Consider the following 22,033-nt stretch of genomic DNA (forward strand, 5'->3'; position numbering starts at 1 on the left):
GAAGGGGTGTCATGTTTCAGGACATATTTCAGTCCTATTTTTATTTTTTTCAACGAATAAGAAAAATAGGACGCAAATATCGAACAGAAGTTTTACCAGTCATATATTGTCATATATTTGGAACACTAGCGGACTCATTTTGAATGCATTTAACAGATCCTCTGAGGTTGCACTCGGAATTGCATTCCCGGGGATCATCTGCTCTTCCATGTTTCCCACCCCTCAACCTCTTTTTATTGCCACGCAATTACAAGCGAAGTGGAGGCTCAATTCGCGCGCGTGCCCGCAGATGCGCGTCCACGCCTCTCAACCACGCGCAGATGGGAGCGCTGTTGGATCAGAGATGAGATATAACCGCGCACATCCACGCTGCACGCTTAAAGCTCCGCGACGCTGCGAGGACGCGCCACACCTGCGTGCGTGGGAACAGCACAAGTTCTCCGCGCCCGAATCGGACCGATCGAAGTTTTCTAATCGATGGATCGGTGTTCACATGTTCTGGTCATTTTAGCACTCCGGGACGGCGAGGAGTCTTAGGGAAGAGCGAGAGACTCGGAGGGGGAACAGATGGAGCTCACCATGGAGAACATCCACAGCATCTCCTCGCACTCCCAGGTGGGGAACCTGATGAGCTCGCGGCCGTCGCCTTCCCCCAGCTCCGCTTCCCGGAATCTGGTGTCGCACGCCCCCGGCGGGCGCTCGGCGATGGTCTCCGGCATGACCTCCATCCTGGAGAGCTCCGGCGGAGACTACCGGCCCGATCCATCCTCGTTGTCTGGACACATGCACCCGTCCATCAGCATGTGCGAGAACGCGATGAGTCTGAGCAACACGTACACGACCCTGGCCCCGCTGCAGCATCTACCTCCCATCTCCACCGTGTCGGAGAAGTTTCACCATCCGCATTCGCACCACCACGCCGCGGCCCACCCGCGCCTCTCCTCCGGGAACGTCAGCGGCAGCTTCACGCTGATGCGGGACGACCACCGCGGGCTCGCCCCAATGGGCAATCTGTACAATCACTACCCCAAAGAGATGTCCGGCATGGGCCACGGCTCGCTGTCCCCGCTGCCCAGCGGCCTGGGCTCTTTGCACAACCCCCAGCAGCCGCTCTCGTCCTACGGGCCGAGCGCGCACCTTTCCGCCGAAGCCAAGATGCTTTCCCCGGTGTCGGGGTTCGAGTCTCACGCCTCCATGCTGTCGAGGAGCGAGCAAGAGCACCTGGCGAGGAGCTTAGGGGGCCACGGCCACGGCATGATCTCCAACCTGAACGGCATGCACCACCACCCGCACGGCCACCTCCACTCGCAGCCCGGCGGCGCGGCGATGCTGGGGGACCGGGAGAGGCACGGCCACGGCAGCGGGCAGGGGGGCGCGGGCTCGGGCATCCAGGCGGAGGAAATCAACACCAAGGAAGTGGCCCAGAGAATAACGGCAGAATTGAAGCGATACTCCATCCCGCAGGCCATATTCGCCCAAAGGATCCTAAGCCGATCCCAGGGGACGCTCTCGGACCTGCTCCGGAACCCGAAACCCTGGAGTAAGCTTAAGTCCGGCCGGGAGACGTTTAGGAGGATGTGGAAGTGGCTGCAAGAGCCCGAGTTCCAGCGGATGTCTGCTCTGAGGCTGGCCGGTAAGCAAGTGTCATTTTATCACTGTGACATCACGGAATTGATCCGAACTTGTAAAAGGACCCACTCAACTTGCACGGGCCTCACATTTCAGCACCATGGACAGTTGATGCCGCGACAACAAAGGCCAGTCTTCAGCACAAATACACCCATACAGCAGGGTTTCCCAAGCTTTATTAAGCCAACCTACATATTTGATATTCCTAAAAATCTCATGGAACATGCACCACCCGACAAAAATGGCACAAAAAGCCGATATAGAGGTAAGGATCTTCTGCCAACTCATTGTCCTGCTTGTCACTATACGTCGCTGGCAGGGATAGCTGAAGAAAGATATACATATTTTTCTGACCATTTAAGAGAAATTGTGGCACACTGGTTGGGAATCGCAGACCTATAACGTAAGCAACATTCTTCTCTACTTTTACAAACTGCATCTTGTCTTTCAGATTTCAGCTCCAAAACACCATCAATCAACCGCCCACAGTTTATTATTTTTTTTTTTTAAAAGCCATTTCTAGACTGTAAACAATAGATTGTGCCCTTGTCAGGCAACTTTACGAGGGAGAAAGCGGGGGTGACCCCAGGCTGCCTGATCAATACACCAGTTCCCACTCTCCCTTTTAAATGTGGCACGCGGATCGATACTCGTATCGGGAGTTGAAAGGCGCAATAACCACACGCTGCGTGCGACTTTTCGTTGAGCAGCCTGTTGTCAAGTTTCTAAAATTGGAACACAAGACAGATGTTAAAAGTGGGCGCTATGTGCGCGTTTAACACTATTTTGATGAGTGAAATACTTAATTGCAGGTTTTAAATTGAATTTCTAATATTTGGATTACACCATTTAGCTGCTATGTGTCAAAATAGCTTGTATGTTATCTGTAATCACATAAACATCTCTGCTCTTTTATCGTGTGAAAGTGTCAATCACAACGTAACATAAGAAATGTAAACATTTGCAAATCGTCTGCCTCATACAAAAATAATGCTCCGTTTTGTTTGACAATGTAAGTGAGGAATTCATTTGACAAGATGTTTATTATTGGTTGTTGAACTGTACTGCATCATAACAGAAAGACGTAGCTAATATTTTGCTTAGTAACATGAGAGTAAAGAAATATTAGGATCGCTCATATGATGCATTTCAGCTTCACCTCTGCAAACTACAACCACAGTAATAAAAATGTTGGGCATGTTCACATTTGTAAAGGAATAATGTTTGATATACTTATTTTGTGGAAGTGGTCATAACGTTGTGGCTAGTTGGTGTGATCAGGTGTCCTAAGAGGTCAGGGGTGCCGTGGGAAATTATCCAATTTCACTGAAATTATTGATTAATAACAAATATATCTTTCTTCATCTATCCATGCCAGTGACGTGTAGTGACAGGCAGAACAATTAAATCCTCTTCAGTTCAATAAATCTGCACCGTTGCCATTCATACAAGAGAAAAGGTTTGTGTTCAACTGAGCAGACCCAGATTTAGTACTAAGCCAATTTGTGAGTGAGATCATCGTTATTTCATTCAGTATTCATACTTTTTGTGATATTTTTTGTTCGGCGGTGCGTTGTGAGATGTTTCTAATACATGGGTGCCTTGGCTCAATAGAGGATGAGAAACACAAAGACAGACAGATAGGAAGCGTCCTTTACACAGAGATGCATCACAAATTGCATGAGAACAACAGTAGACCTGTCACCCCCCGCAACTGCCCCCCGACATTTTACATAAAACCCAGCTAAGGGGGATAGTGCCGGAATTGTTAAATTGACAAGGGACAAAAGTGTGAGGTGTTAAACGTCCCACCATTCTATTAGTGACGTTAATACAGAACAGCGACATGGAGAAATACCAGAATTTTCAGGTATTTGAATGGATGGCTCGATAAATGGGGATTATCAGACGAGATTCTGAGTGTCATTAATAGGGTAACACCGTCCTTTTTCTGTTTGCCTGGCTTTGCACATAGGGGATCAATAGTTCTTTTTCCCAATCCCCCTCCCCCTTTCTATAGATATATATTTCCCCTCTACGCTCTGCAGCATGACAGGAACGTCATAACAAAAACACAACGCTTCTGGCTAACAGGCAGGCAAGTTGTTGTTCATGTTTTTTAGCTTGAAAAACTGAATACAATGGATGGGTGAAAGATGAGCTAAAACCAACAAAGCCTTGCGCTCATTCTAATGCCGATCCAACTTGCCTATCATCAGATATTCCTATCAATTCATTTCACAAACAATGATCCTGAGTTGGATCCAGCTTCAGATAGTGTAGAGGTGGTGAAATGACGTGGAATATAAGCGCTGCACGTACAGTATAGGGCTATGAGATGCCATTGATTGAGTGAAGGCAGCCAGGTCTGCGCTTTGTGTGAACAGCCTGATAGAGGCTGGCTAGTGAAAGGATCAATAGCGACCTTAATAATTGATAAGTATGAGGGAGACGGAGGGTAGAAAGGCAGAAAGTGGCGGCGTAAGCTGCTTGTAACAGCATCTTGTAGGTAAGCAAAGTCCAATCTGTGGTTAACGCTCCCATCTCACGGCATCGTCGCACAAAAAGGGCGCTGTAAGTGGTTTCGCCAGTACACCCCTCAACATCCTCTGACGGAAAAAGACAATGGGTGGCCAAATTGCGACAAAAGAGTTGCCCAATGTTTGATACTTGATCGCAAAGAGGCTTTACAAAGAGCATCCGTGTTTAGAGTGAATTGTGCTTCCTTTCTGTCCATGTCAGCAAATCCTCATAGGTATGCAAGGTTGTGATGTCATTTGATTTGAAGGCTTGCTTTATGGCCTTTGTAAAATACAGTACATCTTTATGGAGACATGCATGTGTGTGTGACTGTTCTAGAGTGTGTCTGCGCTATACATTGTTCAGGCTTATCTGACTCGCTCTGAATCGCTATCGATTTCCTCTCTTCTGCTCTCCTTCCCTCCTTCCCTTGTTTCCTCCTCCTCGTTTCACGTCTGGCTATGGACCAGCGCATAGCATAATTCCTTTGCCCTGCACCCTTATTTCCTCCCCGTTCTCTCCTATAACACAAGTGTGGCCTAATTATCATTATGTGAGAGTGCAAGGAAGAGATTTGCAAAGTTTTCGATATCAAAACACCCCCCCCTTCCCTTCATCAAATATTTGCAATTATCTTTCATGACGTACAGAACAAATCATTCTTTTCCCCTCCTCCTGATTTCATGGCTACCAGGCCACACTGTGATCAATCTCATAATTATGACATAAATGTGATTTGTGTGCAAGATTTAATGAGGCTCGAGAGTTGAAATATATCCAGCAAATGGCAGCACGGTGCTTCAGTTTACTTGTTTGTAAGTCCTGCACGGTTTAGACTTGTCATTTTGATTTAGTTCTAATTTGGAGATCCATAAGATCACGCGCCACACTAACAGTAAAGTCTGGTTGTAAAAAGTCAAACGGGTTTGTCTCTTAGAAATGCATGATTAAAACCGTCACTATGCAATAAATTTGAGGCTTGGTTCTTAAAACTTGAGGTTGATAATTTATATATTTTAGCTAAACCCTTTTGAATTATTTCATGTAGTTATTTAGAATCATACATCATGCCGTGGAACAGGTGGTAAAAGGTTAAATTAGTTTATTAGTTTAGTTTAATATATTTGATTACAAAGGGAGAGATGAAGGTATTAAAACAAAAGTGTCACTTTAATTATTTTTTTGTCGCAGAGATTTAAATTTTTATTTTACATACTTTTTTTTCGTGGTTATATTTGTCTTTTAGAAAATAAAACACAGAGTTGGAAAAAGTCTCTCGGGTGAAATTGGGCGTTTTATCTTAATTCGTATTGAAGGCAACGCTAAAGACAAACGGAGAAGGCATAAAAAACAAACGCCAATAGGACCGTTTACAAGCCATTCAAATGCTTCCCATCGCTTGTCTCGACAAGACAACGCGCACTTTCAATTGACAACTAAAGGAAATGTTTCAAATAATCCGATCCTGATCAATTGCGGGCGTTTTGCCGCTGCATGTGTGCTTGTGTGCTGCACCATTCTGTCCGGCAATGAGAGAGCCTATAATCTGATCAATACTATCTATGAGCGTACATCTTGAGAGGTGTGACACACAGTGATTGACACAAAACTGTTTCTCGCCTTACAGTAGTCCGTCCAGGGCGGGAGAGGGCCCGTCTCGCCGCACACAAAGCCCGATCTCATCCCTCCGTCCAGGGGTCGACTAGCAGCAGCACGGTGCGGTTAGTTCACCGTCTGCACCCCCACCACCCCCAAAGCCCCACCCGTCCTCATTTCTCTCTCACACACACACACACACGCACACACACACACAAACACACAGAAATTTATAATTTGCTGCAATTGGCAAATTTGCCTCAATTAACCTTTCCTATGATTGCCTGTTCTTTTGTAGTTACCACAAATATTGATTTTTAAGTGGGCTTCACTTAATAATGTGAAAAGTTTAATATGTACTTGATTGCCTGAAAATCACTGCAATTGCACCTTTATGAAGATAATAATGCTGTTTTAATTAAAAATACTTTCAATGTAGTTTGCAGTGTTGAAGAATACTGCATAGTGAGAGGTGTTTCTAATAGTCCGGTTACCCAAAATTGGTCACAGGTCAATTTTTACTACGTGTAACTAATTGTCAGGGTGAAATGCTTTAAGCTGTTTTATTGATCACACAATTTCTTGGCAAATAGCTTTTTTTATGTAAGAAATTCATGATGTCTTTATCATTAGTTTGTACATGTGCATAATATGGTAATATGTGAAATGTTATAATACGCTTGGGTCCCAGGGAGGAAGCATATTTTATTTTAAAAAAATTATAGGAAGCATATTTCAAATTTGTGTCTCAAACTGAAAAAGTTTGGGAAACCCTGCCTGATTATTAATATATTTGATATATTAATGTACTGCAGTTCTGCACCACTGCAAACTACAACTACAAAATTAATTTAAAAAAAAATGTCTTTCTCAGAGGATTTCAATCCCCCCAAAGTGTTTCCCAACCTTTATTGAGCCAAGGCATATAGTTGACATGAGAAAAAAATTCACACACACCATCAAACAATAACAAAACAATTTCACAAATGCCTTTTCTGCCTGTCACTATACGTCACTGGCATAGATAGATGAACAAAGATACATTTGTAGTCAATAAATATTTTTTTGATCAATTAAGTGGCATGTGTGCCTAATAAAGTGCCTAGTCCAACTAATGATGATGCAAGTGTGCAGCTGCATGAGCAGTGGTAAACGAAAGGAATACAACATCTGGCGAACAGCTCTTGACTGTACATTCCTATCACCATCCTCGTCCTCCTGCCCTGACACGAGTACACAAACTCTTAAATGATGAAGCACAGAATAGGAGACAATGACTTAATCTTTGTCTTAAACCGGCGGCGGAGATGAAGTGGCCGTTGTTGACATATGAATCGAGGCGAAAGCCACTCGAGACTGTGGAGTGTGGGCACTTGTCCCTTCAGAAAGGCCCATTTGATAATGAGGCACCTAAAGATAGCTCTGGGGCTTTTCTTCTTGTCTCGAGAGCGGCCAGTTTAATGAGATGCTCCCTCTTTTACTTCCCTGTGGTCCTATTCATTGCTGTGGTGCGGACCGTTCAGGGGCACCATTGGAAATGGACCTATTGATTATCTGAAATATGTATTGACCGCACTCAGTCCTTTGCATAGCAGGGTGGAGGCTCCATTGTACTCTAAGACGGTGGTCCCCAACCTAACGTGCCATACAGTAAATACAATCTATTACTGGATATTTTATGTCTGAACTTATCTTCTATTATCACTATGATATATACATTTATAAATAAATAACACATTTCACCATTATGGAAAATCAGTGGGAGCCCCGATGTTCCCATTTGAAGGTGGAGGCAGACAAATAAACCCATGCCAGCCGCCACATTAAACAAAGAGAACTTGGAAGATGAATCACCTGTAGAGATGAAAACTCTCGCTATTTTCATCAAAACTCTGCTATTAATAAATTGAAAGTTACTTTTTTTTTTCAACGAAGTTTGTTTTTGGTCATTTTAGCTTTGTTACCTTTGGCCATGAAGAAAAAGTGACGTGCGAGAACGACATGGTCAAAATAAAACAGTCTATGAATGTACAGTTGGTATGAATAGTCTACACATCCCTGTTGTGAACCAGGCTTTTGTGAAAACGAGACCAAGATAAATTGTTTCAGATTTTCCCCCCCACCATTAATGGGACCTATAACCTGTATAACTCAATAATAATAACTCATAACTGGGGATGTGACAGTGTTCAGAATTAACCAACAACATTCAAACTCATGTTAAATGGGAGTCAGCACACAACTGCTACCATTTAAAGTGCCTCTGATTAACCCTAAACAAAGTTAAGCTGTTCTAGTAGACTTTTCCACACTAATGGTGGAAAAGGTTTGAAATAGTGTGGTCAAAGTAAAAAAGTCTTTGGATGCACAGTGGATATAAAAAGTCTACACACCCCTGCTCAAAGGCCAAGTTTGGGCAAAAATGAGACCAAGATAAATCATTTCAAACCTTTTTTCCACCATTAATGTAACCTATAACCTGTACAACCCAGTTGAACCTTCCCCCCGCTGCAATCCTTTGGCGAGTGAAAGTAAAAATAAACAACTGAGATAATGTGGTTACATACCCTTTTATGTGGCTGTGTTCAGACCAGTCACATTCAAACTCATGCTAAACGGGAGTCAGCACACACCTGCCACCATTCAAAGTGCCTCTGATGAACCCCAACTAAAGTTCAGATGTTGTAGTATGCTTTTCCTAATATTTGATTTATTTCTAGAATAAGACCAAAGGTTTTGTCCCAACACTGACTTCTATTTGGGACTGTTCATAAATCCCTTCACCTTGACAAAGGCCCCAGTTCCAGTGGAAGAAAACCAACCCCAAAGATGAACTCCAAATAAAGTTTAGAAATTTTAGTAAACTTTTCCACATTAATGGTGGAAAACCTTTCATAATGATTGATATCGGTCTAATTTTTTTATGTATCAGAAAATTGAACAAGGGTGTGTAGATTTTATAGCCAAGGTTTGTCCGTGAAATAATAATTTCTTTACTCAATGATCCAACCTGTATATTGAGTGGTTGGGAACCCCAGCTCCAAGCCACACAGATGCATTTGAATGTCGGGGAAGCAGAGCGGTGTTGGCATCGCGAAATGGCCGGAAGCCCAACTTGTTGGAAAACAGGCATTACATATTAAATTATCACTATATTAGCACTAGCCTTCAGTCATTACATTAGGGAGTATTGAGTGTATTTCGAGATAGCACTTAGAGAGCCTGGAGGAGATTCTGGCTTGGCTTTACCTGAACCAATTGAATAAACGTTCCATGAAATGGTCTGGATCAATCAATATGGGGGGCTATCAATCTGAGGGCAAATTAAAACAATTGAGGAAAAAACAACAACAATAAGCGGGAGCTGGACAGAGATGTGCACATACAAGAAGTATTTTGCAATGACGCTTTGCTTGCAGTAACAAACACGTTGAGAAATGAGGATCCAAACACACGCATGGTCACTCATCATGCATGCATACACATGTGCACGTTCATATTGATCTCTCCTCACAGTCAAATCTGTTTACTGTTGTTGTCTAAACCTGCTGTAAAGTCATCAATCATGTGCATGCACCACCTCCACTCTGCGGCCAGCCTTGTTGCCTTTCTTCTTCCAGCTCCTCACCCCCCTTTGCCTTTCCTGCATAGACCCACACAAGCACACACAACAAAACATTAATATGATGATGATTTTTTTCAGGAGACATTTGTGGCTTTTCCAAGACATCCTCTTTGTTCTTCTACTGATAAACAATTTCTTCTCCATTTGTCACAAAGCGCGCTCCCGAGTAATATACCACGCTCACACGCACACACACAACTCGGTCTCGCGGATCGATGGCGATCGATCGGGTGGGGAAGGGAGCCCTGATTACTGGACTACGTGTTCGGGAGAAAACCGTGGAAAATCGATCATTGCAGCTTTTTAGGGCAGCAGAACAGAACAGACTCCTTCCAGCCTTCACAGCCAGAACCGAGCCCATGCACTGACGGTGCATCTACGCACAGCGGCCCGCGTCATTGTCAGCATTTCACAGCGCACGTCTCCAATTCCACCAGCCACACAAATAGCCGCAATCAAGGAGATTTATCCACGCGTGACCCCGCCGCCTCCTCCTTCTTCTGCTCCTCGAGATAGTTTAGGAAAGTGAAAGTTAAAGAAGACAAGGAGCACAATGCCAAAGTATTTAATCTTAACTTCACAATTCAGTTTGATCAAATTGGATTAGCATGAAATATCCTGTGTGAAAATATTTGGTAAAAATGATTATTTTGAACGGTTTCTGAACGCACCACCAGAAGTAATTTTGAAACTACAGAATTTTCTATAGTGTGGCAAGCTATATACATTATTACTATTATTGTTCCTAATCCAATGTTTTATTTGTACAATTCTTTATAGTAGCAAAGATTTATTTCCGAAATAGTTAAATAAATGAGAATATCATATTATACATTATTTTATACTATTATTATATATATTATATACCCACTTTTTACCCTATGTGCCACTATGTGTACAGAAAAATTTGCCCTCTGAGCAGCTAATAGTGCCCCCGAAAAATATTGTGCCTCTTAGGCCAACACACTAATTAAAATTTTTGATCATTACCCTCTCATCGATGATTGGGTTTCAGCTAGAACATTTTCTACCAGCCCCCCGTCGATTGCAGGATTTTGGCCAAAAAGCTTCCATCAGCACCCCCCACCCCCACTGAAATAATGAGCTCATCTCAATTTATTCACAAATTTAGTTTAGTTGGAACACTATCACTCTAAAAAAGTACAGGTTGAACATAGTAGCCAAATGGCGTTCTTAAGCTTGTACAAATATGGTAACCGCTTTTGGGTGTTTCAAAATAGCACCAAATGAGAACCATATGGTTCTTGGATACTAACCACTGGCTTCTGTGGTCTGTGAACCACTAAAGAACTCCATGTTTGTATATAGAAGCAAGGGTGCTATCTAGAGTAATGAACCCTAAAGAAGTCTAATAGTGTACAATGGTGTGACAGTGGGTACAGAAAGTATTCAGACCCCCTTAAATAAAAAAAAAAAAGAAAAACAGAAATATCACACAGCCATAAGTATTCAGACCCTTTGTTTTTCACGCCTGGATTTGGGGATCATCTGCCATTCCTCCTTGCAGATCCTCTCCAGTTCTGTCAGGTTGGATGGTGAACGTTGGTGGGCAGCCATTTTCAGGTCTTTCCAGAGATGCTCGATTGGGTTTAAGTCAGGGCTCTGTCTGGGCCATTCAAAAACAGTCACGGAGTTCTTCTGAAGCCACTCCTTCAGTGTTTTAGCTATGTGCTTAGGGTCATTGTCTTTTTTGAAGGTGAACCTCCGGGCCAGTCTGCGGCTCTGAGCACTCTGGAGAAGGGTTTCGTCCGGCCGCATTCATCTTTTCTTCGATTGCAACCAGTCTCCCTGTCCCTGCAGCTGAAAAACAGCCCCACAGCATGATGCTGACACCACCATGCTTCACTGTTGGGACTCTATTGGACAGGTGATGATCAGTGCCTGGTTTTCTTCACACATGCCACTTAGAATTAAGGCCAACAATTTCTATCTGGGTCTCATCAGACCAGAGAATCTTATTTCTCACCATCTTGGAGTCCTTCACACTGAGGAGAGGCTTCCGTCGGGCCACTCTGCCATAAAGCCCCGACTGGTGGAGGGCTGCAGTGATGGTTGACTTTCTAGAACTTTCTCACATTCCCGACTACATCTCTGGAGCTCAGCCAGAGTGATCTTTGGGTTCTTCTTTACCTCTCTCACCAAGGCTCTTCTCCCCCAATTGCTCAGTTTGGCTGGACGGCCAGCTCTCGGAAGGGTATTGATCGTCCCAAACGTCTTTCATTTCAGGATTATTGAGGCCACTGTGCTCTTAGGAACCTTAACTCATTCACTGCCAGTCTTCCCAGTTAACATGGATATTTTACTTCTAAAGCAGTCAATGGCAGTGAATGTGAAAAGTGCAGCAGAATGTTTTTTGTAACCTTGGCCAGATCTGTGCCTTGCCACAATTCTGTCTTTGAGCTCTTCAGGCAGTTCTTATGACCATGATTCTCATTTACTCTGACATGCACTGTGAACTGTAAGATCTTATATAGACAGGTGTGTGGCTTTCCTAATCAAGTCCAATCAGTATAATAAAACACAGCTGGACTCCAATGAAGGCGTAGAACCATCTTAAGGATGATCAGAAGAAATGGACAGCACCCGAGTTAAATATATGAGTGTCACAGGAAAGGGTCTGAATACTTATGGCTGTGTGATATTTCAGTTTTTCTTTTTTAAGAAATCAGCAAAAATTTCAATTATGTTTTTTTCCCTGTCAATTTGTGGTGGTGTGTGTCAATTGAGGGAAAACATTTTAACTTTAATGATTTTAACAAATGGCTGCAATATAACGTAGTGAAAAATTTAAGGGGGTCTGAAAACTTTCCGTACACACTGTATATGAAACCAGGAGTGCAATATAGAACCTCTGAAGCATCTTTAATTATTAGAGTGTCAGATATTATTATGATTTTGAAATAACAAATTTGCCGATTGTGGGACTAGCATAGGTTATCTCATCGTATTATTCTTTTGTATGAGCGACAATAGGTGCATACACAGCTCTATTATGCCATGTGTCATCAAGTGCATTTAATTTTTCTGCTCGTCACTATACATCACTGGCATAGATAGACGACCAAAGAGACATTATTTGTAGTGAAAAAATAATAATTTCCAGACCTATAAAGAGAAATTTGACTTCCCATGGGATGATGTGGTTGGGAATTTCTGTTCTAGACTGTACCACAACTCGCCACTTGATGAAGTGCCGACCACATCAATTTTGTGGACTTGGCTTTGCTTGGCACTGCGTACAACAGCATTGTACGCTACGGCTTTACAGGCTCCATACTTACTGGGGTAACAACATTTACACCCACACATGGATTTTACCTGGGGCAAAATATAGTAGTTCATTTGAGATGTTGATTTATTCGAGTGGATAACAGCAATCACAAGGATACATTAAAATGCAATATGAACATTGTCATGTATGTGAATAAATGTCCCATTTTATTGTTTGTTGTCATATGACTGTCTTGTCATTTCATGTTTTGTTGTCATTGAACATCTAAGATTGGTGTCCTGGAGTTTGTGTGTATTTAAAAAAAACTGAATTTGAGAGGGACTAAAATGAACCTCTTTTTTTGCTCATTTCTTGTTCTCCATACTGCCCCACCCTTTGTGTCTCCAGCATGTAAACGCAAGGAGGAAGACCGAGGACGAGAGCGCAACCAGGTGCCAAAGAAGCAGCGGCTGGTCTTCACAGACCTGCAGCGTCGTACCTTGGTAGCAATCTTCCGAGAGAACCACCGTCCCTCCAAGGAGATGCAGCTTACCATCTCCCAACAGCTAGGCCTGGAGCTCTCCACCGTCTCCAATTTCTTCATGAACTCACGCCGCCGCTGTCCGGATCGGTGGGACGTCGAGGAGCACGCTCAAGGGGCGCACGGCCACATACACGCTGCTCACAGACACGGCAATGCTAACTCCTCGCCCGTCCACCCTGGTACCTCCTCGGTCAGCATTTTCTCCAAGGCTTGATGGAGGAAGGTCGAACACAAGCACGGAGGACGGAGCGGGTATATAGTGAGCTACAGGGTGTGTGGTTGTTTTCTTTAGATCTTATTCATCTGCTCAAAGTGCTTATGACATGAGCAGATGAATGAGATCATATATTTTATTCTGAATGTTACTATCAGGGGTGAACTCTTCATATACCAAAGATACAGTAGCTTTAAGCCCACAAATAACTGCACGTGGCTGAAAAAAAGACACACTGTGGTTGAGTCTTGGATAAAGGGGATTTGAAGTAAAGCCAAGGCCTTGAGAAAGAAAGGGTTAATTTGCTTTAGGTTTGGTGCTGGTTTGCTTTTTTTCCCCCAACAAGAGCCACACGATGTTCCTCACAATCAGACAGCAGATGTGCCTGCTGGGCCGCAATCCGCAGTAACTCATTTCACTAACACACAAAGGACAGTGTGTGTGTCCAGTGGTTCCTTTCACCTGCTAAACACATGCCTCCTCAATTCTCTGCAACACTGCATGTGTGTATCACGCGTCTGCATGTGTGCAACATCTTACGTGTGCCCTCTGCAACAGTCGGCCCAGAATAACACTGCCACCTGCTGTCTATTTAAACCACATCTTCTCACGTCTGTGTTCTTTGCAGTCAGAGCCTCTATCTTGCACCAAAACATGGCAAACATAAACCAAAGATGAAACTTTAGTGCATTAGCATTATGCACGAGTGTCACTCTGCAAAAAAAAACTAATACACAGATGCGAACAACCGTATTTCCTCAAATCGTGGCCAGGGGCATTTATTTACTCAAATGTTGAGAGTACCAGAGTCATTAGGATTCAGATGTTTACTAGGGGGAGTCCTTCATTAGTACATTTAGAAGATTTAACACGTTATTCGTCTTTTTTTCAACCATTAAAAAAATTAAAAAATTTAAATAACTATTTTCTATTGCACTGGTCCACTGCAAAAAGGCAAATCTTCTGAATTTATGGTATTTTTAGTGAAAACATCTTACTGTACTTATTTTAAGATAGTTTTGACTTTTTTTCTAAATTTGCAGCAAGACAAAAAGATTTGTTTTAAAATAGCCCAGTAACAAATGGCCCGCAGACCGGGACCAGTCCACGGCCCGGTGATTGTGGAATACTGTCTTAAGTGATTCTCCCTGTTGGCGACAATAAAATACATACAACAAGAATGCTTGACTCGAGGGAAGGCTTTTGGTAATCCATCATCAACATTATGTCAGCAGTTGTCGCCATCAGGCGAAGGTGTTTGTTTGGTTAAATGGCGTCGGATTCATTGCAAATGGTGCCGTCTTTTCCTGTGTTTGAAAAGAAACACTTTTTCATCTCGCCTTGACCTGATGACATTTTCCACAAATGAAAAAGATGGTATAAAGGTTAGTAGATTTGCTTTCCAAAGCCCCATAGTAAAGATTTAAAAATTACAGACATCTTGTTTTTCTGGGGGCAAAAAAGGATGCGTCTATTTGGGGAGCGGCGTTTATTTGTTTGCATGTTAGAGCGGAGGACACTATTTGAGGAAATACGGTAATCACTCTGACCCTTTGATACACACTTAAATGTTCATCTAGGTTCTTAAGCTCTATGGTTCCATGGCTGTAGCCACCTAAGAGGTTATTTTCAGGTTATGTAAGGAGAACAATCAAAAAGGGACTCCCTCACAGGTCGTGGTCACCTGTGCAGGGAGCGAGCTCTGCTCTGTTCTAGCGGCCAAAGACGGAGGTCAAATGTCACAATATAGGATCCTGAGTGCCAATGATGTTTGCCTCTTTATGATAATCAGTGAACAGATGCAGCTCGTTCTTTGCCATGCGTTTGGCCCGTGTCATCACAACCATCCCACTGCAAGCACTAATGGGCATGTGGCCTAATCCATACCTCAGAAAAAAAAACACTTCATGTGATCTACAAAGTATATAAATGTAAATAACCTTTTAAATTTCATTGTGTCTTATCTAGTCCATCTACTTGCTACAGTCCCTGTGGTTGTCTTCCTTTATCTTTTCCCTCCCTAATATTGATGCGGGTAAATCTAGTACCATAGACACATGGTTTCCTCTTTCATGACTATTGTGCTATGTTGTGCTGATACTAAATGTAAAAAAAAAAAGCACCTTGTTAAAAAAAAAAATATATATATATATATAAAAAAGACTGATCCTATGCACAGACAGGGAAGGAATACCACAAGTGACTATGTAATTTTGTGAATATAATGTAGATGGACTTTCTGGAAGTGAAGGACATCTTCCTTGATCTCTGGACTTTGACTCCTTTGAATTGGACTGTCACTGCATTCCTCTGTTGATTTATTGATTTATTTGCAGGGGGGGGGGGGGGTTACCATGAGTAAGTAGCACATTTTTTGTGTGTTTTTCTTATCCATGTACGTGGGCAAAGCCACTAGATGTGTAGTATCTTCTAGCGGGAGATAATCGTACGAGAGAGGAGACTGGTAGAAAAAGGGTGCAGCGGGGGAGGCTCATTATCAGACGGCAATTTCATTGCATTCTCCGCCATTAATTGTGCTCGGGTTGTTATGTAGAGCACTAGAACAGAGTCCCTGTTAGAGGTGTTATTTTAGGACTTTTTTTTTTTAACAGTGAAAGTGATACAGTTGAGATATACCAAAAGGTGGCGACAGTTATGTATGCAGCTACCTCAGAGAATGGAGTGGACTGCGTTTTTGCCGTTAACACCAAAGATACTTCAAGCCTGCTGTGTTCGCTCTGGACCTGACTTACACACAGACACAGACACACACACGGATGTCCAAAGTGAGGCGCACACACATTTCCAGAGAGCAGTCATGCTGCAAGACAAACACACAGGTGTGTTTTTGCGATGCGGGAAGTGTTGAGGGCCTTTTCCCTTCAACCAGGAGTTGGACTGCTTTAGACTCACACAACACGCATGCTTGGGGTTGAACCAATAAGCTGACTAATGGACTAGTTGACTTTACTACACTGCATCGATGTTTGAAGCTCAAAGTTTATGAGTCACTAATAACGTGTTTTTGGCATGTCGCCTTCCAATCGGCCAGTTAAGAGAGGACTTTCGACTCACCGTCAGCTGTCATCACCGCACTCTTGACGCTCTGCGGAGCAGGGAAATGCCCAGCCAACAAGGCAAACCAATCTTCATATGTCTGCGCAGGTACAAGAGAACAAAAACAAACAAAAAATGGGGCTGAGATTCGCAGTTAGGCTAGCTAGCTTTGGCTATTCCGATCACAGCTAGTCTTAAAATATTTGAAACGGTGAGACCATGGGATTGGAAGCGAAGAACGAGGGCAGGGGCGCCAAGTGAAGCTCCATCTTCATTGCCAAAATGTTCTGTGCGAAAATGTGCAGGCAACAACTGTGTGATAACGAGAACTTCATTTATATCATCCCAACCCGCACTAACCCAAATCAAGACTAGGCAAATGAATACCAATAAAGCGAGGGTGAGGGGTCATGCTACTAACCCTCCACTGACGACTCCTAAAACCCCTCCTTATATTGCTGATGGAAAGTTTTACTGGTTTCGAAACGGTGACTTTAAAAACGAGTATTGTCACGACACTTATGTCGCTTTACAACAGGAGTGTCCTAACATTTGTCGCAGTAAAGTATGGCGTACGGCTGTTCTATGCTACAAGCATGTGGAAATATTTGACCAAAAACAAGGTCAGTAGCACGGTTACTTGGAACATATGAAAGGCCATCGTCAAATACAATAAAATCCCAAGTAAAATAGAAACAGAAGAAATGCTTCATTTTTTTTTTAGCCTGGCTATGATGTCACGTCTTAAGATACGTTATGGTATGGAACAGAAGTTGAAATATGCCGGCTCGTCGAAGAGAAAATCATTCGCACGGTTCTTACTAATTACTACAAATAGATTCAGCATGATGGTGAGTTCATTTATTTTTCTTAACCATTTAAAAAAATTGTTTCTATGCTAGTCTGTTGAAACACGTGGAAACGTGAAACTGGGCCGTGGCACAAAAAATGGTTGGGGACCGTCGTACTGTATTGAAATGACACCATCGATTAATCGACTCGACTTTCATTACGTTATAGTCAGATACAATAAATCTTTAATCGTTCAACCCCTAATGGACGCACACACGTGAAGGTGGGGCACAACACGGGTAAAAGGGGAGCAACTAGAGAAGGCACCATGAATCCACTTTTGTTCTTCATACGAAAATATTTTGCATACTGTATCTTTCACTTTACAGAGAGATTAGATGATTTCACTTTCAACACATACACACTACCAGAGATATTTTTGTGTAATTTGTAATCTGAGTGTTGATATGTATGATTGTGTCTGTTTACAATTCCCAGTAGGTCCTGGTATCTGAAATGTAGCCTTCTAATTACTGATCCAAAGAGGAACGATTTGCCTTTCCTTTGGCCCGCGTCCATCCATCCCTCTTCACTGGTCCCTCTGTCCAGGGTGGTATCACACTTTGGCAGGCATGTGTAGACAATTCATCTCGATATACCTCAAATGTTTACTGCATCTCTATGTTTGGCAATGACAATGACGCTACAGTAGCAGCAAAGGATATTTTGTATTACTTTTTCCTGAAGGAGTGAGTAAAGTGTAAAGCATTTTATGCTTTGACATTTTCAGTTAATTTATTGTTCGTGTAGGTTTGCACGCTGTGCTATTTGAGGGGAAAAAACATTTTAAAAAATTGGACAAAGTATGATAAAGTCAGGATCATAAAATACAAGATAAAACTAAGAAAATGATTAACAAAAAAACTGTTTATGTTCTGTTTGGCTCATTTTGTGTTTGAGGTCATCTGTGTGTTGAAGTGTATTCCATATTTAAAAAAAAAAAGAACCAAACAAAGCACCTCTGTGACAAGGGGTGGGACGAGCAATTCTTTATGCATGGATATTGTAATAATGTATTTGAAAATGCAGGATTAAATGTACCTCGACTGGCAGCGGAGTGGGGGGGGGGGGGGGGGGGGGGGGTGTTGGGGGGGAGACAGAGAAAGAGAAAAAGACTGGGTTTGGTTTCCAAGTACATTCCTTTATGATGAGTGTCTTTTTATGTGGTGTTTATGTATTTGTATAAATTGTGTATTTGTATGCACACCAGTGTCAGTCCTGTGTCTTCCCCCATACCTTTTGTCCGTTGTTAACCTCCGTTTGTGTGGAAATAGTCTCCACATACATGTCCGAATGTTATTTATTTATTTGTTTTTAAATCATGCAGGTACAAGAGCGGGCTTGTGTTGTGTGGGTTTCTTTTGTTTTGCTGTATTTCAGCTAACCTGTATTTAATCTCCCTGTTCAAGTCGATGGGCCGGTGGTTGTTTGTCTGCTTTAGGAGCCAGTCGAAGTGTAAACAAACAGATCGCCAGGCTGCTGCTGAAAGGCGCTTTTTTCCAGTGCATCAAAATGGCGTCATTTGTTTTCCCTTCAGAGCTATGGAAGCCCCTGTGTCAATGTTCTCTCCCTCTCCCGCAACCGATCAATCAATCAGAACCAAGTGTCTTTGTGATGGTAGGAGACAATCAATTTCAAATAGAGCAAAGAGACAAAAAAGGATGGAGGGAGAGAGAGTGATGGAGGAGGAGGGCAGTGACACTGGATAGAAGAGATGCAAAGGGAAGGAGGAGGACGGCTCTCAGAGAGATGGGTGTGTGTGTTCACCTTTGACCTACGGAGAGTGACCTTTTCGGTGGGAGGCACCTAGGACCGTCTCCGGTGTTGCGAAGGGAGACGGGCTCTGACAGGTTAAGCGGACAGCTAATCGAAGATGTGGATCAAATGCCTGCACACGCATGCAAAGATACACACGACTGAACACACAAATGGCGCTCACCCAGAGAGCCACTCTTATCTTGATCGCTCCTAAAAAAACAAAACAAAAAAAACCCCTCACATTTGTCTGCCTTCACACATAATACAGCAATGAAAACGTAAGGGCAAATTGTATGTTCAGACTGACAAAGAAAATAAAGATTCAACCAATTAGCAGACCTGCGTGTCGTTGTTTGTGGGGATGGATTCCAAATGAGGTGCTCTGCTCCCATCTGGTGGAGGAAAGAAAAATGCATACATTAAAAAGGGAAACTCATAAACATTTTTGCCCATCATTCTTCTTGAATTAAGTATTAGTTACATTAATCTAGCATATTAATGTAGAATTGATAAGGGTGTAACCCAAGGGGAGATTTTCCAAGACCCCCCTCACAATCTTAATGCCCATTAAACATAACTACCCCTAAATGCCATTTAAGAAAAACTAAACTTGAGCAACATAACGTACGGAAAGAAGAGGAAAAACAGCTGATAAAGCAAATAATGTGGTATTTTTAATGATGATACTGTGAAAATAACATTACTTATACATATACAGTACTACTCACAAAAGATTATGTTATAGGGCTTTTGGGTGAAATTTCAGGACAAACCTATAATGCACTATAGGACGTCCACTCATACGCCTTTCTGTGACTCTTCCAGTCTCTCCGTTGCAACCTGCTTATGACACCTGTGACTGTAAAGCTCAGTGGCCACATTGCTCTGACAACATCCAATTTGAAGCCTCGCAATGGCAGAGTACTGTTGATTGAATTGTCAGGCGTCATCTTGATCTCATGATAAATTCTATAACTTCTGTTCATAGTTTCTTCCTTAGAGGGAGTTTTCCCTACCCTCTGTTGCCAAGTGTTTGATCAAGTGGGGTTGCGTTTGTTTTCCTATACTCATACACGCACTATATGTGACGAGTGTGGTTCTTGACCTGCTCAATGTTTAACATGCCTTGCGATAACTTATATATGCATTATACTATACTATACAAATAAAATTAACTTGACGCCACAGTAAAAATAGTCAATTAACAAAATAAAACCATTGCAGTATGGTCAACAATACACAATATATTGAAGAATTAATATAACCATCGCAAAAAGAGACAAAATGAAGAATTAAATAACATCTAGAGATAGACAGATTTTTTTCAGGACCGATAACGATCATTAGTAGTCAAGGAGGCCAATAACCGATATATGAAGCAGATATTAATTTACTGCAAAGGCTAGGAAAAATGGACGTGAAATTTTTAAAAAAAGTTTTAAAAACGTTTCCAAAATGTCAGTATAACGAAAATGGTAATCTTTCACTTATCTTTGCTTTAAGTTAAAACAAGCAAAGAAAAAAAATGCAGTGAGTTCCCATGCAGGGTCAGCAACATCTCATAAAGTTGGCAAAATAAATAAATAATTAATCAATAAAAAACCTTTAGGGTCTCCGTGGAACGTGTCGCCATATTTTTTCAAGTTCTCGACCAAGAAACTAACACTTTTCCTGTGTCGCTGTGCTCTGGTCATACTTGTCACATATAATATAACGTACAAATTATAACTATACGCTTTATGCGATTCTTATGAGACGAGTTAACTAGAAGCAGACGGATTATCATGGTCAAAAGTCTCAAAACTAGTTTGCTTAAGCTAGCAGGGTAGCCAACACAGTCTGCTTGTTCTGGTTTGGCAGCAGTTTCAGACTGTGAGGTTTCATAGTGTGATGCTACATTATAAACCAACTACCATCGTGTCGAAAGCATTCTACTTCTCCCGATTATATGCGACGGGGGTTGCTGTTGTAGTGGACGCGTTTACATGACGTCACCCTCACTCTTCTTGAAGGGATGACCGTTGACTTGTAAAGCACCACCACCTAGCGTTGAGACTAAGAAGTACGACACATGGACGCTGTAATGTGTTCCAATGTGAAGCGTATTTAATTTTACGTAAAGGGATGGAAAATTGTACATACTACAGGGTCATACACTGTAGAAAATCTAACACAGTCTAATACTTTATGATCACTGTCTATTTTCTGTTTAAATTTTACTTGTAATTCTGCATACCTGCATTGTGTTGTCATTGTGGATACTGCTGGAACTGATGTATTTTAATGTCTACCCTTCTTTCAATGTCTATAATTTCCTTTCAGTTTCAATAGAACTATTATGCATTTATGTTGCGCATATCAACAGTTTTATACACTGTAGGTGTATTGGAAATTATCATTAAATAATTGTACTGTATATCATGGTCAACTTCCCACACTAATTGTACAAATTAATGAATTATACAATATTTATTACTTACCACTTTCCAATGTGCAACATCTTAATCTTCAGTTTTTTTCTTGTGCAGATTAAATTTAGATTTCTAAACTTCCTCCTCAATGCTGGTCTTATATACAGGGTGATTGAAAAGTAACTCCCTATTTTTAAGTACTTGTAATTTATTTCTGAACTATAATTCTTACAAGAAATGAACATGAGAAAAAAAGTGTATTGCATGGAGTTTTATATAAAATTCGATACGGGCGCCAGCATTAGCCACCAGTTTCCCAAGCCGCCAGGGAAGCGCATTAACTGATTTCACAAGGAACTCTTGTGGGATGGAAGACATAACTTCTCGTATTCGCCCTTCAAGTTCTTCCAAAGCTGGTTTGGTAGAACTCCTTTAACCAACACCACAGAAAAAAAAGGAACATGGAACATATACAAAAAAAAATTGAAAAATATTACAACCCCAATTCCAATGAAGTTGGGACATTGTGTTAAACATGAATAAAAACAGAATACAATGATTCACAAATCATATTCAACCAGTACTTAATTGAATA

At 42.0% G+C, this 22,033-nt stretch overlaps 1 protein-coding gene and 1 long non-coding RNA gene across 2 annotated transcripts; one reads left to right on the plus strand and one right to left on the minus strand.

Annotated features, from left to right (window-relative positions):
- The first annotated feature begins 129 nt into the window (after positions 1-129).
- Positions 130-14,314, plus strand: LOC133489362 (one cut domain family member 2-like). Its single transcript, XM_061798381.1, has 2 exons — positions 130-1,633; positions 13,011-14,314. Exons 1-2 carry the CDS (start codon positions 568-570, stop codon positions 13,358-13,360), a joined length of 1,416 nt encoding a protein of 471 aa, XP_061654365.1. The 5' UTR covers positions 130-567; the 3' UTR covers positions 13,361-14,314.
- On the minus strand, positions 6,435-21,112 carry LOC133489363 (uncharacterized). Its single transcript, XR_009791880.1, has 5 exons — positions 19,801-21,112; positions 19,367-19,419; positions 19,037-19,237; positions 16,436-16,517; positions 6,435-9,388 (listed from the first exon to the last, which is right to left on the minus strand). It is a non-coding gene; the product is annotated as an uncharacterized LOC133489363 (long non-coding RNA).
- Between the last annotated feature and the right edge of the window lie 921 nt (positions 21,113-22,033).

Source organism: Phyllopteryx taeniolatus, chromosome 14 (genome assembly GCF_024500385.1).
Source record: "Phyllopteryx taeniolatus isolate TA_2022b chromosome 14, UOR_Ptae_1.2, whole genome shotgun sequence".
In the NCBI taxonomy this organism is placed as follows: Eukaryota; Metazoa; Chordata; class Actinopteri; order Syngnathiformes; family Syngnathidae; genus Phyllopteryx; species Phyllopteryx taeniolatus.